The 21747-nt window shown below is 44.9% G+C and overlaps 1 protein-coding gene across 3 annotated transcripts in view; it reads left to right on the forward strand.

Annotated features, from left to right (window-relative positions):
- SERPINE2 (serpin family E member 2) overlaps positions 1-14544 on the forward strand; it is a 64411-nt gene extending 49867 nt beyond the window's left edge. For all 3 annotated transcript variants that reach the window (XM_043445495.1, XM_043445496.1, XM_043445494.1), the window contains exons 5-9: positions 5161-5359; positions 7342-7442; positions 9561-9647; positions 12683-12766; positions 13917-14544. In XM_043445495.1, the coding sequence (XP_043301430.1) occupies positions 5161-5359; positions 7342-7442; positions 9561-9647; positions 12683-12766; positions 13917-13954 (509 nt within the window). In that variant the 3' untranslated portion in view covers positions 13955-14544. The remainder of the gene's footprint in view (positions 1-5160; positions 5360-7341; positions 7443-9560; positions 9648-12682; positions 12767-13916) is intronic.
- The last annotated feature ends 7203 nt before the right edge of the window (positions 14545-21747 follow it).

Below are 21747 nucleotides of genomic sequence, written 5' to 3' on the forward strand. Positions count from 1 at the left end.
TAACACTTAAGAACCCTGGTTATCTCCTCCATTATAGGCCTTAAAGTAGGAATTGGAGGACTTTACAGGGGTTTCCAGAAAAACCAGACCATCCCCAAAGCACCCCCTACAGAAAGTTCTAAATCTTCTCTGTATTTTCAATGTTTGATTCTTTGCCTGTTCATTAAAAGATTTTGTGGATCACCATTCATCTAAGAGGGCTCCTCTAGTGGCTCATCGGTAAAAAATCTGCCTGCAATGTAGGGAACACAGGAGATGCGGGTTTGATCCCTGGGTTGGAAAGATGCCCTAGAGAAGGAATTGGCAACCTGCTCCAGTATTCTTGCCTGGTGAATCCCATGGACAGAGGAACCTGGTGGACTACAGTCCATGGGGTCACAAAGAGTCAGACACGACCGAGCAGCTGACATTTTCACTTTCATTCATCTAAGAGAAAAAACTGAGTTTCCCTCTTTTACCCTTTCCCTTCTCTTTAGAATGAATGGGGCTGATCCATTCACATCTCTATACACTCCAGGAATTCTCCTCATTGGAGAACACTCAGTCTGCTTCCCAGATGTTAAAGGATGGAGGGCCTGGGGCAGAAAGAGGTCTGGGATGGCAACAGGCTCCCTGCTTTGACACAAAATCCCCAGATGCCACTTCCTCGCCTGGTTCATTCCACCCAGGAGCTGTGCCCCACTGAAGCAGGTGTGGTTTCTCCCGAGGGATCGATTCTGACACTCCGGAAGTAAAGTATCTTACAAAGCTGCCCATACCCATAGATGAAGGCTTTTTGCTCTGTGCAGCCACTGGGCTGAGCTCCAGGCGTGAGATATCTCATTCGGTTTTCACAACAGCTCTGTAAGGTGGATACTATCATCCCATTACAGATAGAGAAACTAAGACTTGGAGTTCAGGAACTTGCCCAAATCCCAGAGCTAGTGTGTTGGAGCCAGGGTTTGAATCCAGGTCCTCTGACTCCAGATAATTGTGTCTTTAACCTTTGCCCTCTGTAAAACCATGCTACTTCCATGATTGGGTGGACGGAGAGAAAAAGTGTTTTTTTACCCTGGTGGCTCAGACGATAAAGAATCTGCCTGCAGTGCAGGAGACCTGGGTTTGATCCCTGGGTTAGGAAGATCCAAGAAGGGAATGGCTACCCACTCCAGGGTTATTTCCTGGAGATTTCTGTGAACAAAGGAGCCTGGTGGGCTACAGTCCCTGAGGTGGAAAAGAGTCGGACATGACAGAGCAACTAACAGTTTCACTTTCACTTCCACAAGTAAAGATAAGCGTGGAAGGGGGCTGTGTATGGAATCATCCCAGCCGACATTTGTCATCTGCTCCTGTGATGAGAAGTGGGGCTGGGGAGAAATGGACCATCGGGCAGATGTGAGCGACTAGATGCAAATTGATTAGCTGTTATTCACCTTACTGATAAGTTAACGATGTGTCCCCTCGAGGCTGGATTCCCTGGTAGAAGTAGCAGCTCTCGCCCCACCTGGAACACACTCCAGCTCATAAGTTCATTTTTCACGACCCTGATTCTCACCAGAACAGTAAACACTTCTAGAAGTGGTTAATGAACGCCTCCAGGTCCTATTTCATGCCACGGAGCAGTCCTTTATTAGCAACTTCCCACATTTCACAGTTTCCAGAAGTGAGCTCTACCAGCATAGGAACCTAATGTTTTCTTTGAAAATTAAAAGGTTTATTAGGAAGTGGGTGTTTTTTTTTTCTCTCTCTCTTTCCCATCATTTTCAGTTTCTGCTGAGACCATTTTATGATGCAAGGGAAAGACACAGCATCTCATCTTGGATTCTCAGGCAGTCTGAGACAGAACCTGGGTGAGAGAGAGGTCCATGTGTGTCCTGGGCAGCCCCACAGGCAGAGGCGTGTGATGGGAAGAGGAAACACCAGGTGACCCACGGATTGCTCACATGTTTCTTCCTCAAGGAGATCCTGTTGTGTCCTCCTGTAGAGTCATGTATTCTAAGAGCTTCACCATTTTGTCATATTCCTGGTGGCTCATATAAGGAATCTGCCTGGGACCTCCCTCCCAACCCCTATCTGGAGAAAGGGCTTACTGAAGTTCCTTGTCTCAGATGCAGTGGTTAGCAAAGGTCATCCCCAAAGAACAGTCAAGTGAAGATCATGAGAGAAACTCACTTTCTCTTTTCTCTCATTCTTAAATGTTTTGTCCGCTGAATGATGGAAGAGGGGGCCAGCGTTCACTGGGCACCCACTGTGGCTGGGCCCTGCTGGGAACCTTGTTGTTTAGTTGCTAAATTGTGTCCGACTCTGCGACCCCAAGGACTGTATAGCCCACCAGGCTCCTCTGTCCGTGGGATTTTTCCCAGGCAAGGATACTGGAGTGAGTTGCCATTTCCTCCTCCAGGGGATCTTCCCAAGCCAGAGATCAGACCCACATCTCCTGCGTTGGCAGGTGGGTGGGTTCTTTACCACTAAGCCACCAGGGAAACCCCGCTGAGTACCTTGTATATGGCTTCTCACTTCATCCTCACAATAATCTTGTGGGCTACACATTTTTTAACTTTTTATTGTATGTTAGAGTATAGCTGATTGACAATGTTGTGATAGTTTTAGGTGGACAGCGGAGGGACTCAGCCACACATACACGTGTATCTGCTGTCCCTCAAGTCCCCCCTCCAGGCTGCCACTTAACATTGAGCAGAGTGCCCTGTGCTATTACAGTAGGACCTTGTTGGCTATACATTTCTCCACACTTTTTGTATTCCTGATCTCTCTGTTCTCCAAACCAGGAGGCACACAGAGGTTAAGGAACCTCACCAGGATCACCGAGGTCTTCTTCTAAAGCTGGAAGTGTTCAAGAAAACATTTCAGAATTCCACATGATCCAGAAATGCTGATTTTCCATTCACGTAGTTAACTCTAACAGCTCTCCCACTGCATGGCTCGTGTGAAGGTTTCTTGGGATGCTCAGGCATGCCCTGGGGAAGGCTCTTTTCCTGGGATGCTCACGGCCCCTCTGGGCCCCACACCCGCGCCCTGGGCTTCTCCCCAACACCCGCCATGACTGCACTTGTGGCTTACTCTGATGGGCGATCCTCAGTTGTACTGCTTAGTTGCTAAATGTTTTGAATGCTGCACAGGGGATTATTGTTGTTATGTAGTCACTAAGTCCTGTCCAACTCTTTGTGACCCCACGGACTATAGCCCACCAGGCTCCTCTGTCCATGGGGTTCTCCAGGCAAGGATACTGGAGTGGGCAGCCATTTCATTCTCCAGAGTCTTCCAGACCCAGGAATTGAACCCAGAAATTGTCTCCTGCATTGGTAGGTGGAATCTTTATCACCAAGCCACTAGGGAAGCCCCTTCATGTGGGATAAAAGGATTCTAAGGTCAAATTAATTTGGGAAACCTGGGAATAACTAGAGTTGAACAGTTTTCTTCGGGACCTCTCAGAGCCTTTTGCTCAGATTGTTGTGTATTATGAATGTGCAAGAAGAATCCGGTGCTTCCTGGGATGTGGAATTCATTTTGTCTACCAGGTGGCTTGCAGGCTGTGTGTTCTCTAGACGACTTTGTGAGAAGTGCTGGTTTAAATCATTCTTGGGTCTTTGTTAGTAAGCACGGGTACCATGAACTATCAGAAAGCCCTGATGGTAGTTACCGGAATGGATGAGGTGTGAGTAGGGGGTCTGGGAGTGAAGGAGGAGCACCTTTGGGTTTAGATGTACTGAGTCAATAAGGAGCTCTGCTCCACTTCTCAGCCTCGTGTCTCTTCTTGACAGGTTAGTTAGTGTCTCTGATTGTAGCCTCCCCAACTGTAAAATTCTTCCTGGTGATTCAGACAGTAAAGAATCCGCCTGCAACGCAGGAGACCCAGGTTCGACCTTTTAGTTGGGAAGATCGCCTGGAGAAGGGAATGGCAGCCCACTCCAGTATTCTTACCTGGAGAATCCCGTGGGCAGAGGGGCCTGGCTGGCTGCAGTCCATGGGGTTGCAAAGTCAGACACGACTGGGTGCCTAACACTTTCACTTTCACAGCTGTGAAATAGGACGGCTTAAATCTACTTTGTGGGGTGCTGTAGATCCTAAATGTGTTGGCATGGTTGGTGTGGGCCTGGCACAGAGCGGACCCTAAACAGGGGAAGCTACCCACCCCCAACTTTTCTTCACACACACGGAGGCTCCACCAAAAGAATCATGCTTAGGCAGCTCACATTCACCCCTTCATCCATCTGATAAAGGTCAGCTTCTTACAAAGCACTGTATTCTACATGCCTTGTGATCTGGTTTAATTCTACTTAGATTTAGTGTGGCCAAAGGCATTCTAGACATGTCTAGACTAAAGAATTCTTTACCAGGGAAGGAAGAAATAATTGCCCTTATCTTTGACTTTCTAAGAAAGCTGTTTTTGGAAGCTTTCATAGAAACAGAAAATGAAGGGGGAAAGCAGTGAGTAATGTGTAGATGAATGTGGCTGGGCATTTATTTGTCTTCTAGATATCTTATAATACAAAAAACGAAATAAAAGGCGAAGCAGTTAGGACCAAACCACCTGACACACTCGCCTGAATGTTATCTTGATTTTGAAAATGAGCTGTTTCTCATCTTTTAAAAAAATACATATGGGGCCTGAATATCAGTCATCTTCTTACTGTTAAAAGGAGAATGGATGCATGAATGGCCATCCTTTGAAAATGAAGTGCTTGTTGATGCCTACTGTGTGGTGTGTGGTGGGGGGTTCCCTGGAGGCTCAGACAGTAAAAAACCCACCTGCCAATGCAGGAGACGTAAGAGACGCAGGTTTGATGCCTGGGGGGGGGGGGGGGGGGTGCGGTGAGGAAGATTCCCTGGAGATGGAAATGGAAACCCACTGCAGTATCCTTGCCTAGGATAATCCCATGGGCAGAGGAGCCTGGTGGGCTACAGTCCATGGCATCACAAAGAGTTGGATGTGACTGGGCGACTAACTCACACAGTATGTGGTCGGCCCCGAGGATCTGAAAGATTCAAAAGGTGAATAAACATGTTTGGGAAATGGGCATATAAAAAATGGAGAACAATAAAAGTATGTGCCCCAAAGTCAACACAATGAAATAAATAAAAGCTACCCTGGCCATCAGCAACCGCTCGTGTCCCTCCTGGACGTCACCAAGGGTGCCCTGAACCTGCCTCTGATTTCTTTAGGGTCGACAAGCACCCCCAGTGGCTTATGGTACAACTTCATTGAGCTGCCCTACCACGGCGAAAGCATCAGCATGCTGATCGCGCTGCCGACAGAGAGCTCCGTCCCGCTGTCCGCCATCGTCCCTCACATCAGCACCAAGACCATCGATAGCTGGGTGAGCACCATGGTGCCCAAGCGCGTGCAGGTCATCCTGCCCAAGTAAGTAGCCCCGTCCCTAAAAGAGGAAACACAGCCCTGGGAGTGACTGTGTCCCGTACTGGACAACCGAAGGCTGGCGCAACACCAGCCCCACTTAATTGTGCAGAAATTACATGGTGGGAATACAAAGCTGTGCTTTTGTAGAAGTTGGTTTTCAATCCACGTGCCTATTCCGTGGCAGGATAATGACGATGGGGACGGAGAGAAAACAGCCTGGTCACCAGGCCCTCCACCAGACCACAAGCTGCAGTGGCACTACAAGGGGTTTTCGTAATGCTCACTGTTCAAAGGGGGCTTCTCTGGTGGCTCAGTGGTCAAGAATTCGCCTGCCAGTGCAGGTTTGATCTCTGGGTCGGGAAAACCCCCTGGCATAGGACATGGCAACCCGCTCCAGTATTCTTGCCTGAGAAATCCCATGGACAGAGGAACCTGGCAGGCTACATCCATGGGGTTGCAAAGAGTTGGATACGATCGAGCACACACACACTCATACCTTCCAGTTCTGATAGCTTTTAATTCTCTAATCACTGAGTTAAGCAATCAGAGGCATATATTCATCATAAGTATTATAATAATCCTCCCAAGAGTTTTTTGTTGTAAAATAAGCCTTCACATAAGGCAGTGCTTGCCGTAAATGAATAGGCTGGTGATGTACATAAATTATCATTGTAATGGTAAATTACCATTATAGCCCATCTGTGATGAGTCTGCTCACTTACCCTTGCTGCTGTCCCACAGGATGTGATAAAATCTGGTAAACACATCTTCTGATGACAGATTTAATAACTGACATTTACATATATAGCTATAACGCCAGATAGTCCAAGTATCCAACAAATCCATATCATACGCAAAGGAATGTCATTCCTAATGCCCCAGTTTTAATGATAAAATGCTTCCAGAATGCAAACACGTAACTAGCAGGAATGTATCTCCTCCCTTTGACCATCCACAATCCCAATAACGATGGTGGTTCTGTGGTTGGATACGGGGATAGACTGTAGAATACTGAACACTTGTCAATACCCTGTTACCAAGTCTACTGCTCATTGAGCAACCAATAAAGAGATGAGTTGCTAGGACTTCCCTGGTGGTCCAGTAGCTAAGACTTCCTGCTCCCAATGCAAGGGGCCTGGGTTCAATCCCCAGTCAGGGAACTAGGTCCCACATTCCACAACTAAAGATCCCACATGCCACAACAAAGATCAAAGATCCCGAGTGCCGCGGCTAAGACCTGGAGCAGCCAAATAAATAAATATTCTAAAAGAAAGGGAAGAGAGAGAGAGATGAGTTGCTGGGGCAAGGAATAGCGACTTTATTCAGAGAGTCAGCAGACTGTGAAGATGGTGGACCGGTGTCCCAAAGAACCATCTTGCCTGAATTAGAATTCAGGCTTCTTTTATACTGAAAGGGGAGGGAGTAAAGTGGAACATTTCCTGGTTTCCATCAGTCTCCGGAGGGGATGTGTCAATTTCTTCCTCCCTGCAATCATTCACAGGTGGGCCTGGCCTATTTCTTATGAGCTAAACAAAAGTCTGTTAGCTTAATGCTGATACCTGGGAGGCAGGGTTCCCAGAGATGGGCCAGTAGGTATAATTTAAGCTTAAAGGCAACATCCCTTTAGCAATTAACTTGTAAGAGAATACGGAGATTATTTCCTATTGCAACCCTGCATCTCCCCATTCAGCATGAGAGAAAGTACTTCCATAGCTCTTCCTTGGGCTGGAATGGGGAGCCTATTGCCCATGAGGGTGAGGACCCCCCTACTTGCTGTTACTGTTCCGTTTTGCCATGTACATGTTTGAGAGATGGGTTGTTCTCTACTTACCTGGTACTTAAATCTTGGGGTTAAAATTTAAGATATGACTGTTCAGAGTATACATTTACAAACATGTCTGTAAACATTTTTTTCCACTGGCATGGATTATATCCTTTTGTATCATTTATAATGATTTTTCCTCTGTTTTCTGCTTTTGTGCTAGGTTCACAGCTGTAGCTCAAACAGATTTGAAGGAGCCGCTGAAAGTCCTTGGCATCACCGATATGTTTGATCCATCAAAGGCGAATTTTGCAAAAATAACGAGTATGTTCAATTTAAAACTTGCTCTTAGACTTGAACAGTATGTTATAAACCAAGTTTCTGATTTATTCAGAAAGAAAAGGTCAACATTAGGAATGTGTTGCTATAAAGCTCTTCAGTGTTTCATTGGATGCCTTGCCAAATGATGCTACTGAGCCTTCACACTTATATCAGCATGAGGCATTTCCTATGTACATTTCATGGGAAACCTACGTGACTGCATGCATTTAAAGAAACACTTCATGTATTGTTTCCATTACCTAAAAATTTGGCTCTTAATTAGATATTAGTCTCTTCTTTTTCCAAATGCACAATTTTCCCCTGTATTTTCAAATTTTCAAGATCAACAGTGTTTGAGCTCTCAAATGGCTTAACTTCCACCAAACCACTGCAGATGCCAGTATGTGCAAATAGGATTTTGGCATCTCAATCCCATTAATCTGAAATATAAATTCAAAGGAGGCTGATTAATTGCCTTTGCCAAACCATCTAGGACACAGCTGGTATGATATCCCTTCATTTGCCAGTTACATGTAATTTTTTTCCCTAGAGTCATATCTCAATGGATGGTCCTTTGTCTTTTTAATTGATAGCACAGCCAGCTTCTTCCACAGACAAGGCTTAAACATTATTTGTGCTCCATTTCATACTTTTCCCCTTTAGTGATAAGAGAATAGTTCAGTACCAACCTCAGTTGCCTGTTAGTGAACACGTAGGTACCTGTCGTGGGGACTAATGCGACTCCCCTGGTAAAACTGCAGCTCCATAGATATTCTGAGACTCTCATCCCATGTTAACCAAACTCTCTTCCCTTATCCAGCTGTATTAGCATCTCCTTGTCTGAAATTCACGATCGTGGGTCTGACTCAGACCTACTGACTCAGCATCTTCGCCTGAACAAGGTTCCTCATCCCAGTGAACCCTGCACTTTCCCCTTCAGGATCCCGCCTTGTAGCTTAAATACTAGATACCTGTGACAGGGTGTTCACAGGTGTTCCGAGGGAGGAGCAGCTGCCAGAAAGTCTTCTGAGACGTTCTGTTTAACCGTGTGCAGGTGATGAGGGCCCTGGAAACGCGTCTCTCATTCACAATCAGTCATGAGAGCCGAGCACCAGTGCAGACGATTTCAAAGCAGACGACCCAAAAAGCACTTTTCTCCCTTCGCACCAGACCTGTGTCCCCTCAGGGTCAACAGTAACTTCTGTTTGCATCCTCCTCAGATGCTGACCCCAGTGGGTGTTGCTGGAATGGTGAGATCTGCTGAGAAGGAAAGGGTGTTCAGTAGAAGGTCCCAGGGGCCTGGCTGCAGTTCTGAGCCTGGCTCCTCCTCCTCGGTCACTACTCAGCCCTGAAGTGAGGGACTTCTGTTAGGAAAAGACGGCTCTTACTCTGCCACCAATGAGCCATGGGACTGGGAGACAGTTTCTTAACACTGGGCCACAGGTTCCTTGTGTTTATGTTCCGTATTTTTTCTGGATCTGAGATTCTGTAATTGAAAAGTAATACTGTTGGCTTGCTTCTTCCAGAAAACTAGATTACCTTTTTAAAGCTCCCCTCTTTTTATTTTTTTTTAATAAAATTCTTAAGTGATCGGAGTTGAACCGACCGAGGCATTAACACACTTGGGGTCCTGGACTCCCTGCTGTGAAGTGACATCACAGTTCCTTAGCAGAGACTGAAATTCACCACAGTGACAGTCACCCTACACCCTTCCATCACGGGGACTGTCAGAAGTCACTTCTTCTGACACTTTTTTGTTTTTTGTTTTAGTTTATTTATTTTTAATTGAAGGATAATTGCTTTACAATATTGTTTTGGTTTCTGCCATCCATCAACATGCATCAGCCACAGGTATACATATGTCCCTCCCTCTGGAAACCCCTCCCACCCCATGCCATCCCCCTACGTTGTCATAGTTTGAGCTCCCCGCGTGTCATACTGGCTATCTATTTTACATATGGTAATGTATATGTTTCCATGCTGCTATCTCGATCCGTCCCACCCTTTCCTAACCCCTTTTAAGGACTGAAACTTGTCCTGGCTTCAAGATTACTTCTCTCACCCAACCCAGCGGCCTACATATCAAGCAAATGCTGTTTCTGTTTTATTTTCTGGAAACAGGGTCAGAAAACCTTCATGTTTCTCACATCTTGCAAAAAGCAAAAATCGAAGTCAGTGAAGATGGAACCAAAGCTTCAGCAGCAACAAGTGAGTAAGCCCTGGGTCTCGGGGCCGGGAGCAAGCACACCCCGTCCCTTCATCAACCCAGCTACTGTGTCCTGAGCCGATTTCTAGCCAGGCGCTGCGGGCTGACCCTTGGGAGACAGTGGTGAATTTGGGAAAATCCGCATCCATGAAGCTCAGGGTCTGTTCCATGACAGAAAGTACTTCAGTAGAAATTCCTCCAGGACAGGAGTCAGCAGACCTTTTCTGTCAAGAGCGGGATGGGACATAGTTTATGATTTTATCATAAACTGATAAAATCGTACAGGCTCCCTCTCCACTTCTCAGCTCTGCCTTTGCAGTGTGAAAGCAGAATAGACTGACTATACAAGCAAATGGGCACGGCTGTGTTCTAATACATCTTTCTTCATAAAAACAGGACCCCTCAGACTTGACCTAAGGATGGTGGTTAACTGACACCTGCCGCCCCCACTGTCAGATAGATCAAGCATATTGTGCCTTCTTATTGGCAGAAAAGCCCCATCTTCATACTGAAACACAAAATACTAGCAACCACTAATAGGAAAATAGCCAATCGAGTCTATCCAGGACCAAGTGAAGAATTAGCAAGCAACTGTTGAATTCTGGCAGGATTGCTCCATAGCCTTCCTCGATAATTAGAACTTCCCCATGTGCTTTCTCCTCAATGGCTCATATAATGAAGGAGAAAACAGAACAGTCTTAGGTTGGTTTTTGTACCCCCTAATTATCCATATGAGATTGGATGAATAGATTTGGCCAAACTCTGTGAACTCATAAAGTGACTGTCTTAGCTTTCCTTGTAACTGGGTCAAATATTTCTGGTCATTAAAATGTACCACTTGGACTCAAAATAGACCCTTTATTGCCTTTCTAGAATAAGCATTTAATTTTTATTTCCTTAAAATAGCATTTAAAACAGAGAGCTAGAAAATGACATCTAAATTTTGCCAAAGTTATTGAGCAGTGTTGCCAATTAGTACTATCAGGATCGCCTATGTAAGTTGCAGGGCCCTGTGCTAAATGAAAACATGGAGCCTTTTGTTCAAAACTTACTAAGAATTTCAAGGACTTCCCTGGTGGTCCAGTGGCTAAGACTGTGCTCCCAGTGCAGGGGGCCTGGGTTCGATCCCTCATCAGGGAACTAGACCCCACATGCCACAACTAAAGATCCTGCATGCCACAACTATGACCCAGTACAGTCAAATAAGTAAATAATATTAAAAAAAAAAATTTCAAGTCAGCATCCACAAAGCACTAGACCAAGTGTAGGGCCGCTGTGAGTGTGGGGTCTTGTGACTGCCCAGGTCACATGCCCTTGAAGCCAGCCTTGCTGTGTTAGTCTGCCAGGACTGCCATGGCAAGCTACCCCAGAGTAGGCGGCTTAAGCAACAGAAATGTACTTCTCGTTTCTGGAGGCAGAAGTCCAGTATCAAGGTGTTGTCAAGATTGGTGTCTCCCGAGGCCTGTCTCCTTGGCTTGCAGGCGGCCACCCGCTCACTGTGCCCCCCACAGCTTTTCCTGTGTTCACAGCCCTGGCCTCTCCCTCTCTTCCTGTAAGGACACCAGTCCTGTTGGATTCGAGCCCTGCCTTCAGGGCCTCATTTAAACTGAAAGCCTTCCTGGGGCTTCCCTCGTGGCTCTAGTAGTAAAGGATCCGCCTGCCGGCGCAGGAGACACAGGTTTGATCCCTGATCCGGGAAGATCCCACGTGTCGTGGAGCCACTGAGGCCATGCGCCACAACTCCTGAGCCTGTGCCCTGGAGCCCGGGGAGCCGAACCCACTGAGGCCCCTGCGCCCTGGAGCCCGTGCTCCCCAAAAATAGAAGCCACCACAACGAGAAGCCTGCGTGCCGCAACTAGAGAAAAACCCGTGCAGCAGCCAAGACGCAGCACAGCCAAAATCCAATTTAAAAATTTGAAAATGAAATAAAGATTCCCTAAAGGCCCTGTCTGCAAACACAGTCACACTTGGGGCTAGGGATTCAGCAGACAGATTTTGAGGGATACAGTTCAGTCCATATCTCTTGCTGACTTTTGATTTAATTGTAATAACCCTAGGTTGAGGGGTTTGTCCAAGCATAGCTGTAGCTGTTTCCCTTACAACGTCAAGCCCAAGTCATTAAAGCTTCCCAGGGGCTTGAGGAAGACGACTAGGCCATCGCAGCAAGCATGGGGCAGTTATGCCAGGCCTCTGCCCTTCTGCAAGGCCTTATCACTGGCTTATTAGATCAAAGCTACCATTGGGAAACAGGGCAGGGAAAACGTATCTAAGACCATAAGCATAGATACGTTTGCTTCCAGTGTCCACACCAGAACAGCAACGTCAGGTGGTAGGCCCCAGATGAGCAGTCTACACTGGCAATGTGAAGAAAGTCTAGATGATGAGCCCAAAGGAGAAGGCACAGACAAAATGGATGAGAAGTGAGCTGGTCCTTGGTACCGGGAAAGGATTTGGATAGGCCAGAAGGACCAGGGGCCAGGCCTTAGCTAGGTAGATGGTATGAATGAAATGCAGTTAATAGTAACAGTGACTATGCATTGGGTGCTTATTAAGTAGCAAACACTGTTAAAGAACCCACCTGCCTATGCAGGAGATGCAAGAGACACAGGCTCGATCCCTGGGTCTGGAAGATCCCCTGGAGGAGGAAATGGCAACCCACTCCAGTATTCTTGCCTGGGAAATCCCATGGACAGAGGAGCCTGATGGGCTGCAGTCCATGGGGTTGCAGAGTCAGACACAACTGAGCGACTGAGCACACACACACACATTGTTCTAAGAGCTGTAGTGTGTTTCAGTTCATCCTCCTAAGAGCGCTACCTGGAGTAAGCATGTTTTTGAAAGGAGATGGGCTTGTGTGAACTAAATGAGGTGGATTGGAAAGGGCCTGGCCCATGGGGGCTGTGCTGTCAGTGGTGACCACGGGGCCTGTTGTTTCATGGCCAGCCTCTGGGACGGGAATGATGTCCTGCCTTGACTTACATGCTGCCTTTGCGGCCTCATGCTGGGTGTACAATGGGTTTTCCTTTTCTTCCCGCAGCTGCGATTCTGATTGCAAGGTCATCGCCTCCCTGGTTTATAGTAGACAGACCTTTTCTGTTTTTCATCCGACATAATCCTACAGGTGAGTGATTGTCCTCTCCCATTGTTCACTCCATCGTGCAGCTTTGAATCCTTCTCCCATGTGTCAGCAAGTGCCAACACTTTGAGTCATGTAACAGTCCTTTGCAGAGAAAGGAGAATCAGACTGTTTTTACACAGTGTGATGGCATCTCTAAAACATGGGATTTTAGGTTTTGTCTCTTTGTTTTTTTTTTTTTTTAACACCTGAAGAGCTCTGCAGTCCTTTGGGGCTTTTTGACATCTGCTGACTTTTTTTTTTTTTTTAAATAAATGCAATTAGGTAAATTTTTCAGGAAGCTACATGTCTTCAACCTTTGTAAGGACACCCTGCTGTTATGACCTGAGAATTGTTAGTTCAGTCAATCTTAGCTCCTCAAGTCATGGGTTCAAAGTTGGCTCTGTTTTTTAGCTTCATCTTTAAAATTAGAATAACAGTAATTCCTAACTCTTAGTACAGTTATGAAGAATAATTAAGACTGTCTTTGTGAAGAGGTTGTCTTCATGTTGGTGCAGAGTAGAAACTAACATATTCTAGCTTTTACTCTGCTTTTGATCAATAACCTAAGCTGCCTCCTATCCTTTTATCTCACTGTATCTTAATCATTATAATTAGTGTGCTCCTGAGCCAAACAGTCCAAACAGGAGCCTCTAGCCACACGTGAGACTTAGCTTTTTAACTTTAATTAAAATGAAGGGCTTCCCAGGTGACTCAGTGGTAAAGAATCCACCTGCCAATGCAGGAGACTTGGGTTCGATCCCTGGGTTGGGAACATCCCCTGGAGAAGGAAGTGGCAACCCACTCCAGTATTCTTGCCTGGGAAATCCCACGGACAGAGGAACCTGGCAGGCTGCAGTCCGTGGGGTTGCAAAAGAGTTGGACATTACTTGGTGACTAAACAACAACAATTGAAATGTAATTTAAAATTCAGTTTCTTAAACCACATTTCAAAGGCTCCATAGCCACACGTGACCAGTGGCTACCATATTGGACAGTGAAGATGCAGACCACTCCCATCACTGCAGAAAGTTCCATTGGATAGCATTGCTTAAGAGCAGTGGGGTTAAGGACAGCCCAGAAACCTCCCCTTAGATATACCTTCCATCTTATCTGAAAGACTAGAGTTATGCATTCTTTCCTTTTAATTCTCTAGGTGCTGTCTTATTCATGGGGCAGATAAACAAACCTTGAAGAATATATGGAAGGAACCATGCAAAGCAAAGACTACTTTGCTATGAAGAAAAGACTCCTTTCCTACATCTTTCCTAGTTCTGTTAAATATTTTTGTACATGACTTTCTTTTTCAAAACTAGTTCTTAGGTTCAGAGACTCAATGATGCAGCATTTCTGTTCTGGGAAGTCTTAAGGGGGAAAAGGGCAGGATGGTGGAACACTGTACTGAGAAATGAATAGAAAGGCTTCAAAATGTCTAAAAGATTCTTTAAACTACTGAGCGGTTACCTAGGTTAACAACCCTCTTGAGTATTTACTGTCCAGTTTAGGATTTTTGTTTTGTTTTGTTTATATGTGTGGCTTTTCAGAAAAATTTAGTCAGTGTGATGGGGGAGGGGAAAAAAGGACATTTTATGGTAGCTTTTACTTTTATATGAAAAAAATATTATTGGCCTTTTAAAATTTTTTTGGTCTCATCCAAAGTCTTAAAAGTAATCTTGCATTACTTTGGGGGTAGAAATAGTGAAATCTTTACCCTCTTTGTGTGTTTTTGTTGTTGTTATTTTATATAATGCATGTATCCACTAAAATAAAGTTTAAAAAACTAATGTCTTGCTAGACAAGGTTTGCTGTTGTGCAGTGTGCCTGTCACTACTGGTCTGTACTCTTTGGATTTGCATTTTTGTATTTTGTACAAAGTAAAAATAAAGTGTTATGAGTAGTAAAAAAAAAAAAAGAAGAAGAAGAAGAAAAAGCTATTTCTCTGCTATTTGAAAATACAACAAAAGAAACAGCCTTTTAAAAATACCTCAGCCTCTTCTCAAAGAAGGCAATGGCACCCTATTCCAGTACTCTTGCCTGGAAAATCCCATGGATGGAGGAGCCTGGTGGGCTGCAGTCCATGGGGTCGTAAGAGTCAGACACGACTGAGTGACTTCACTTTCACTTTTCACTTTCATGCATTGGAGAAGGAAATGGCAACCCACTGCAGTGTTCTTGCCTGCAGAATCCCAGGGACGGCGGAGCCTGGTGGGCTGCCGTCTATGGGGTCGCACAGAGTCGGACATGGCTGAAGTGACTTAGCAGCAGCAGCAGGAACCTCTTCTAATAAACCTTTGCACTTAGGCAAACAGCAAAAAAACCCCTGACGCCAGCACCTCCCCAAATCTCCGTCTGTTCCAGCGCAGGAGAAACAAGAGACCTGGGTTCAATCCCTGGGTCGAGAAGATCCCCTGGAGGAGGGCATAGCAACCCACTCCAGTATTCTTGATTGAAGAATTCTATGGACAGAAGAGCCTGGCAGGCTATGGTCCATGGGGTTGCAAAGAGTCGGATGCAACTGAGTGACTTAGCACAGCACCCACAGTTTAGTCACTCAGTCGTGTCTGACTCTTTGCAGCCCCACGGACTGCAGCATGCCAGGCCTCCCTGTCCATCACCAGCTCCTGCAGCTTGCTCAAACTCATGTCCATTGAGTTGGTGATGCCATCCAACCATCTCATCCTCTGTCATCCCCTTCTCCTGCCTTCCATCTTTCCCAGCATCAGGGTCTTTTATGAGGAGTCGGTTCTTCACATCAGATGGCCAAAGTATTTAAACTTTAGCTTCAGCATCAGTCCTTCCAATGAATATGCAGGACTGATTTCCTTTAGGATTGACTAGTTTGATCTTGCAGTTCAAGGACTCTCAAGAGTCTTCTCCAACACCACAGTTCAAAAGCATCAGTTCAGGGGAACTTCTGTCACAGAGAAATCCTGTCTCTAATTTCAGATAGGGTGCCTCAGGCCAGGGCTGAGGTTTCCCAGCAAAGGTAGGGAGGGGTTTGGTAGCAAGAGCAGAAAGAAGTTACCCGGTGGACAGTGGTGGTTTCATTTTTGATGATAGGCTAGAATGCTTGTTTTTCAAAGCAAGTTTTTGTGGGATTTTTTTTGTCTTTTGTGTTTTTGGAGAACTCATCACAATTCTAAGTTTACCATTTTTATTTTATCTGTTTTATTAATTTTCTAGAGATTTGGGTACCCTTATCTAAATAAGAATAGTTTGTATTCTAAGTAAAAATAGTTTGTAAGAATAGTAATCAAAAACTACTTTTTTTTAAAACCCATTAGCTCTATTGCTCTCCTTGTATGTTAAAACCTCATGTTCAACTCTTCACCAGTTTGTCGTTTACAATTATTTGTCAGATAGATTGAGTCTTGCTGTTTGCAACTTTTTAAATGTGGATACCTTGATTGTTAGGGTTTCCAGGTGGTTCAGAGGTAAAGAATCCACCTGCCAAGCAGGAGACGTGGGTTTGATCCCTTGGTTTGGGTAGATCCCCTGGAGAAGGAAATGGCAAACTTCCCTAGTATTCTCTAGCTACGGTCCATGGGGTTGTAAAGAATCGGATGTGACTCGGCAACTGAACAACCACCACCTTGATTATTAACCAAGAGAGAAGGGAGCGAGGGGACAATTGTTTTCCTGATTTAAGTGTAAAAGAATTTGAATGGTTGCATGAGACCACTTGTATTCTAGCAAACATGCTAGTTTTACTGGTGTTGAATTTTATGATCCCATCCAGTTATTTTGAATAGTTTTAAAAAGGTATAATGTTAGTAGTAATTTGAGAATTATACACTTCAGTCATTCATTCGTATTCCTGCTGGGTACCAAGTACCAGGCAGTACAAAGATAAATATTGTCCATTCCCTAAGTGGCTTGATTTTAGAAGGGTGAGAGAATCTTAGCCTAGAAAAGTCTTTAACTATTGCAAGTGTATATTTAAGATAAGGAAGTAGGACCAAGTGCTCGTTAGTCCAGGAAGATATAAAAGTGCCTGCAGCACTAAGACTCGACTCTGCACTTCTCATTCCAGAAAGGACCAAAAGAGTTTGTCTTGTCAATGTAGTGGCCCTGTTATGTAATACAGGCAGTCTGCTCCCCAGTAAATTAGTCAGATTTTACTGGGCATGTTAAATTTGGCAGTATCTGGTCTCATTTCTAAATGCTTCTTCAAAATATTTTAATGTTTCAAATTTATGATATATAAAACTTGGAACATGGAAGTTTTGAATGTGGAAGTTATGAACATGGAAGGTTCATAACACCAAGGGTCTCAGGCTATATATATCTATGAGTCAGTTGTCTCTGACTCTTTGCGAGCCTGTGAACTGTAGCCCACCAGGCTCCTCTGTCCATGGGATTTTTTTCAGGCAAGAATACCGGAATGGGTTGCCATTTTTCTCCTCCAGGGGATCTTCCTGACCCAAGCTTCGAATCCATGTTTCCTGCCCCGTGGGCGGATTCTTTACCCTCTGAGCCATGGGGGAAGCCCATATATATCTGTATATCCTCTCTCTTTCATTTGATCTGCTCAACTTAGCTCATCTTTAGCCCTTCCTCCTGTTGGCCTAAAACATGTAGAATGCCAGGTATTTCTTCAGCAAAGATGGGTTTATTCGGGATAAGCAGAGAATTACAATTTGGGATATGCAACTATAGTGAGAGGAGTACTATCTACCCCCATGGCAAGAGAAGGAAATGCTTTTATAGAGGAGAACAGGAAGTTGAGAGCTGTGATAGAAAAGGGTTCATGGCTTCCCACAGGCTGAGTCTTTGCCTGGTACAAAAAGTCTGTCTTTTCCTTGCTGGGTTCATCTTTCACAGGTGTGAGAGCTCCCCCTTCTGGCCTCCAGTCCTACTGCAGTTTCTATTAACTTTTTTTATATTCATCAGTCAATACCCAGTTTTGATCCTGGCTGACTCGTGTTTGTGCTTAGTGGCTCAGTCATGTCCGATTCTTGTGACCCCATGGACTACAGGCCCTCCAGGCGCCTCTGTCCATGGGGATTCTCCAGGCAAGAATACTGGAGTGGGTTGCCATGCCCTTCTCCGGGGGATCGTCCCAGCCTAGGGAGCTGATTCGTAAACCTTGTTTATAATTCCTGGATTTAGTGGGAAAGTTCATCAAATTATTTTTCTAAAATTCAACTTTTATATTTTGATACACTTAGTGGGTCTGAAGGCCTTGCCTTCAAAATGATAACATTTATGAACACTTTGAAGGAAACTGGAATAAATTTAAAATACGGAGATTGCCACAAAGATGACAGACCTGGGGTAAAAGATTATATTTGCTGTGGTGCTGTGATTTATAATAAAAATATATATATAAAGTATTTGTTCCTCATCCCGGCTTCTGGCACAGAACTCCCCAAACTCTTGGAATGTCTTAAGTGAGGAGCACAATTAAGGTGTCTTTTGTTATGTTAATATGTTAAGGTAACTTGCAGCTCCCAAGGATGGGGACTGGTCACCAGGAATACCAACCATGTGATTTGGGGGCCCCACACCCCAACCTCTCGGGTTAGGGGGCTGGCTAGTGGTTCTATCAGTCACTGATGGCCAATGATTTCACCAATCATGCTTATGAAGCCAGGTGGCTCAGTGGTAAAGAATCCGTCTGCCAATGCAGGAGATGGGAGTTCAATCCCTGGATCAGGAAGATCCCCTGGAAAAGGAAATTGCAGCCCACTCCAGCATTCTTGCCTGGGAAATCCCCTGGACAGAGGAGCCTGGTGGGCTACAGTCCATGGGGTCACCAAAAGTCAGACCCGACTTAGCAACTCAGCAGCAGCAACAGCAGCAGGCTATGAAATGAAGTCTGTGAAAACCCAAGATGATGGTTTGCAGAGCTCTTGGATTGGTGAACTCAACAGTTGAGATACAGGGAGGGCAGCATGCTCCTTGAAAACTCCTTACCCTTGCCCTTCCCTCAGCCCTTGCCCTATTGATCTCTTCCATCTGGCTGTCCCTGAGTTATGTCCTCTTATAAGAAACCAGTAATCTAGTAAATGAAACACTCCTCTGCATTCTGTGAGCTGCTCTAGCAAATTTAGTGAACCCACGGAAGGGTCATGGAAACCTCTGATTTATAGCCAGTGGGTCAGAGGCACCTGAGCTTCCAACTGGCATGTCAAGTGGAAGCAGTCTTCTGAGCCCTTAATCTATGGAACCTGATGCTCTCTCCAGGTAGGTAGTGTTGAAATTGAGTTGAATTGTAGGACACGCAGCTGGTGTGGGGAAAACCCCCGGACAAGCTGGAAAAGCAGAGATCAACAACCAGGAAACTCACTCCTTGGACACTTAATGAGACGGGGATTTCAATTCACCTGAGACACAATGGGAAAAAGAGTGGGCACTGACCCAAGTAAGTTGAAAGCGCTGTCTTGTCGGCCTGAGTCTTTGTCCTGAAAAGGAAATGATGACAGATGACTTGAAAAAAATGCCAGTCCTAAGAGAACTTTACAAAAAGACACAAAGGGGTAGCTTTTGTCCCTGTAGCTCTGTTTTTCCGAAATTAAAAATGGAAGGACACCTGAGCTCTGCACTAAGGGACCTAAAAAACTGAAGGAGGAAGGGTGGAGTTTGCTGGGAACAGGCCGAGTAGATGTGATTGGTGGTGACTGCCTGGGAGAGGTGAGGTTTTTTGTAAGCTGATGGCTGACTGCTGTGTCCTTGACCTCCTGTGATGCAGAAAGACACTGTGTCCTACCAAGAGTCCACTTTGGGTGGCCAAAGAGTGGACAACACCGCTGGCTAAGCTCTGTTTCTTTCAAGATTCCCCAAACTGCACCTCTGACACTCACTGAAATCCTGAAGAAAAAAGGATGCAGTTCTGATTTAAAGGAGGAATTTGCTAAACGAGAAACCACTACTCCACACAATGCCAGGTACATCGTTGCTTGCAGATTATTGTATATGAGGCAGCAAAATGTAAATAAATTTTTAAACTCCTTAATGCTGTACCTCTTTCATCCAGTTTGTAATCCTGGGTCTTCCCTGGTGGTCCAATGATTAAGACTTTGCCTTCTAACGCAGGTGGCGTGGGTTCAATCCCCGATTGAGGAACTAAGACCCCATATGCCTTGTGGCCAAAAAACCAAAACATAATTATTAACAAGTTCAATAAAGACTTTAAAATGGTCCACATTAGAAAAAAAGTTTAATAAAAAATAACAAAAAACTTTAAGTAAAGTTTATAATCCCAGCTGCAGAAGGTAAAGAGAAGACAGGTAGGCCTTTGTGCTTGTCCCTCTTAGATGAAAAGCAATCCCAGGATCAAAACCTGAGTGGCAGATTGTCAGGAGCCTGACCTAATGGTGATCGTTGTTGTTAGTCTGAGGGTTGTGCTGAGTTTTGACTGCATTTGCCTCATTAACTGTATCGTCTGCTGATAAATCTTTCTTACTGACATGTTTTGCTGTGGAGACGCTGATACCAATAGTTTATGTAAAGAAAGTGTCATCAGAAAGTCAGATAGACCTTCCTCGTCTGACTGAAAATGTCCTTCTCCAGCTGACAATATCCTCATTTCTCTTCTGCAAAACTCATTAAAATAAAGTCACACGTTCACTGTGCAATTTTACCACACAACAGATCGGTTAAAAAGGTGTTCACTGAATAATCAAATAATGGGTTCCTCCTCAATTGAAGGGGAATGAACTAACGTATTCAATTTTCTCCATCTCAAAAAATTTTCTTAAAACCCTTACTCTTTGGTCATTAGTGAGAACTAACAGGCAGCCAGGTAATTGGACAAGAGCCAATGAACACTGAGTGGGAAGCACAGACACTACTAATGCCAAGAAAGCTTGCTTCTTTCAGAAGCCTGTGTGCTTGCGGTTGTGATTTTTGACTGCATGCATTTTTTTTCTTGGAAAAATTGTCCTCAGTTTGCAAGATTCAATTCAGTATAGCAATCAGCCTTGGTATCCCAGAACTGTGGCTTTCAAATGCTCTGAGAAGCAACAGAAGTTGTGAACCATGGCTCTAGGGTCAAGCAACCATGCTAGAGGGCTTCACTGAGAGAAGACTCGGGGATCTGCTGAAGGGAAGAGAAAAGGTGGGCTTAAAGATGCAGAGGTGTGTGGCATGCTGCCTGACCATGTCCTCAAGGGGCTGCCTGCAGCTGGGGAACGCTGTGAGCTGGACCCCACCCTACCCCCACCCCCATGAGAAGGATGGCCACATCCGGTTTTATTAAGTGTCAAGATGGACAGTGTCCCTTGCCTCTGCCATGCATTTTCTTCCATCATAAAGAAGAGGAGGAAAGAATAACAAGAAGGGGCCAAAAAAAGAAAAAAAAAAAAAAAAGGTCTTTTCTACGTATTATCTATGACAACCCTTAAATTTTCACTCTTTCTAGTAAAGATAAAACGAGGTCCAAACATTGGCTCATTCATCAGAAGTGAATTGCTCATATGTGAAATTCCTTACATCCTGAGGGGAGAAAAGGCGAGGCCGCAGAAGAGAGCTGTAGGAGGTCTAGAAGTCGTATTTCGCTATAATTCCATGTAATCAATCTTTCCCGTTTGGGGAGAAAAGTGTTCCCCCTGTTACTTTGCATGCCACGCATACTTCACTGAGAAGTAGGGTTAGAGCACCATCTTGTGGCCCAAATCCCTAACATGCTGAACACTAAAAAAACAGCCTTGTTTCATTCCTAACTAGGATAATAGTTGGGGGCAGCGGGTGGGGGGGTGTATTTGTTTTGCTTAATATTCTTGTTTATCGATTCGATATGTAATATAGAAGTCCCAGTCCATTCCTCTCCCATCCCCACTGGCAACCACAAGTTAGTTCTCTTTATCTGAGTCTGTTTCATAATTACGTTCATTTGTGCCGTATTTTGGATTCCACATATAAGTGATACCATGTTATTTTTTTTCTGACTTACTTCACTTACTATAATGTCTAGTTGCAGGGATAGTTTTTACTAATATTTCACTTCCTTAAAACCACATTAAACACTTTTGAGAATAATATGC

This window comes from Cervus canadensis, chromosome 24 (assembly GCF_019320065.1).
Source record: "Cervus canadensis isolate Bull #8, Minnesota chromosome 24, ASM1932006v1, whole genome shotgun sequence".
Taxonomy (NCBI): domain Eukaryota; kingdom Metazoa; phylum Chordata; class Mammalia; order Artiodactyla; family Cervidae; genus Cervus; species Cervus canadensis.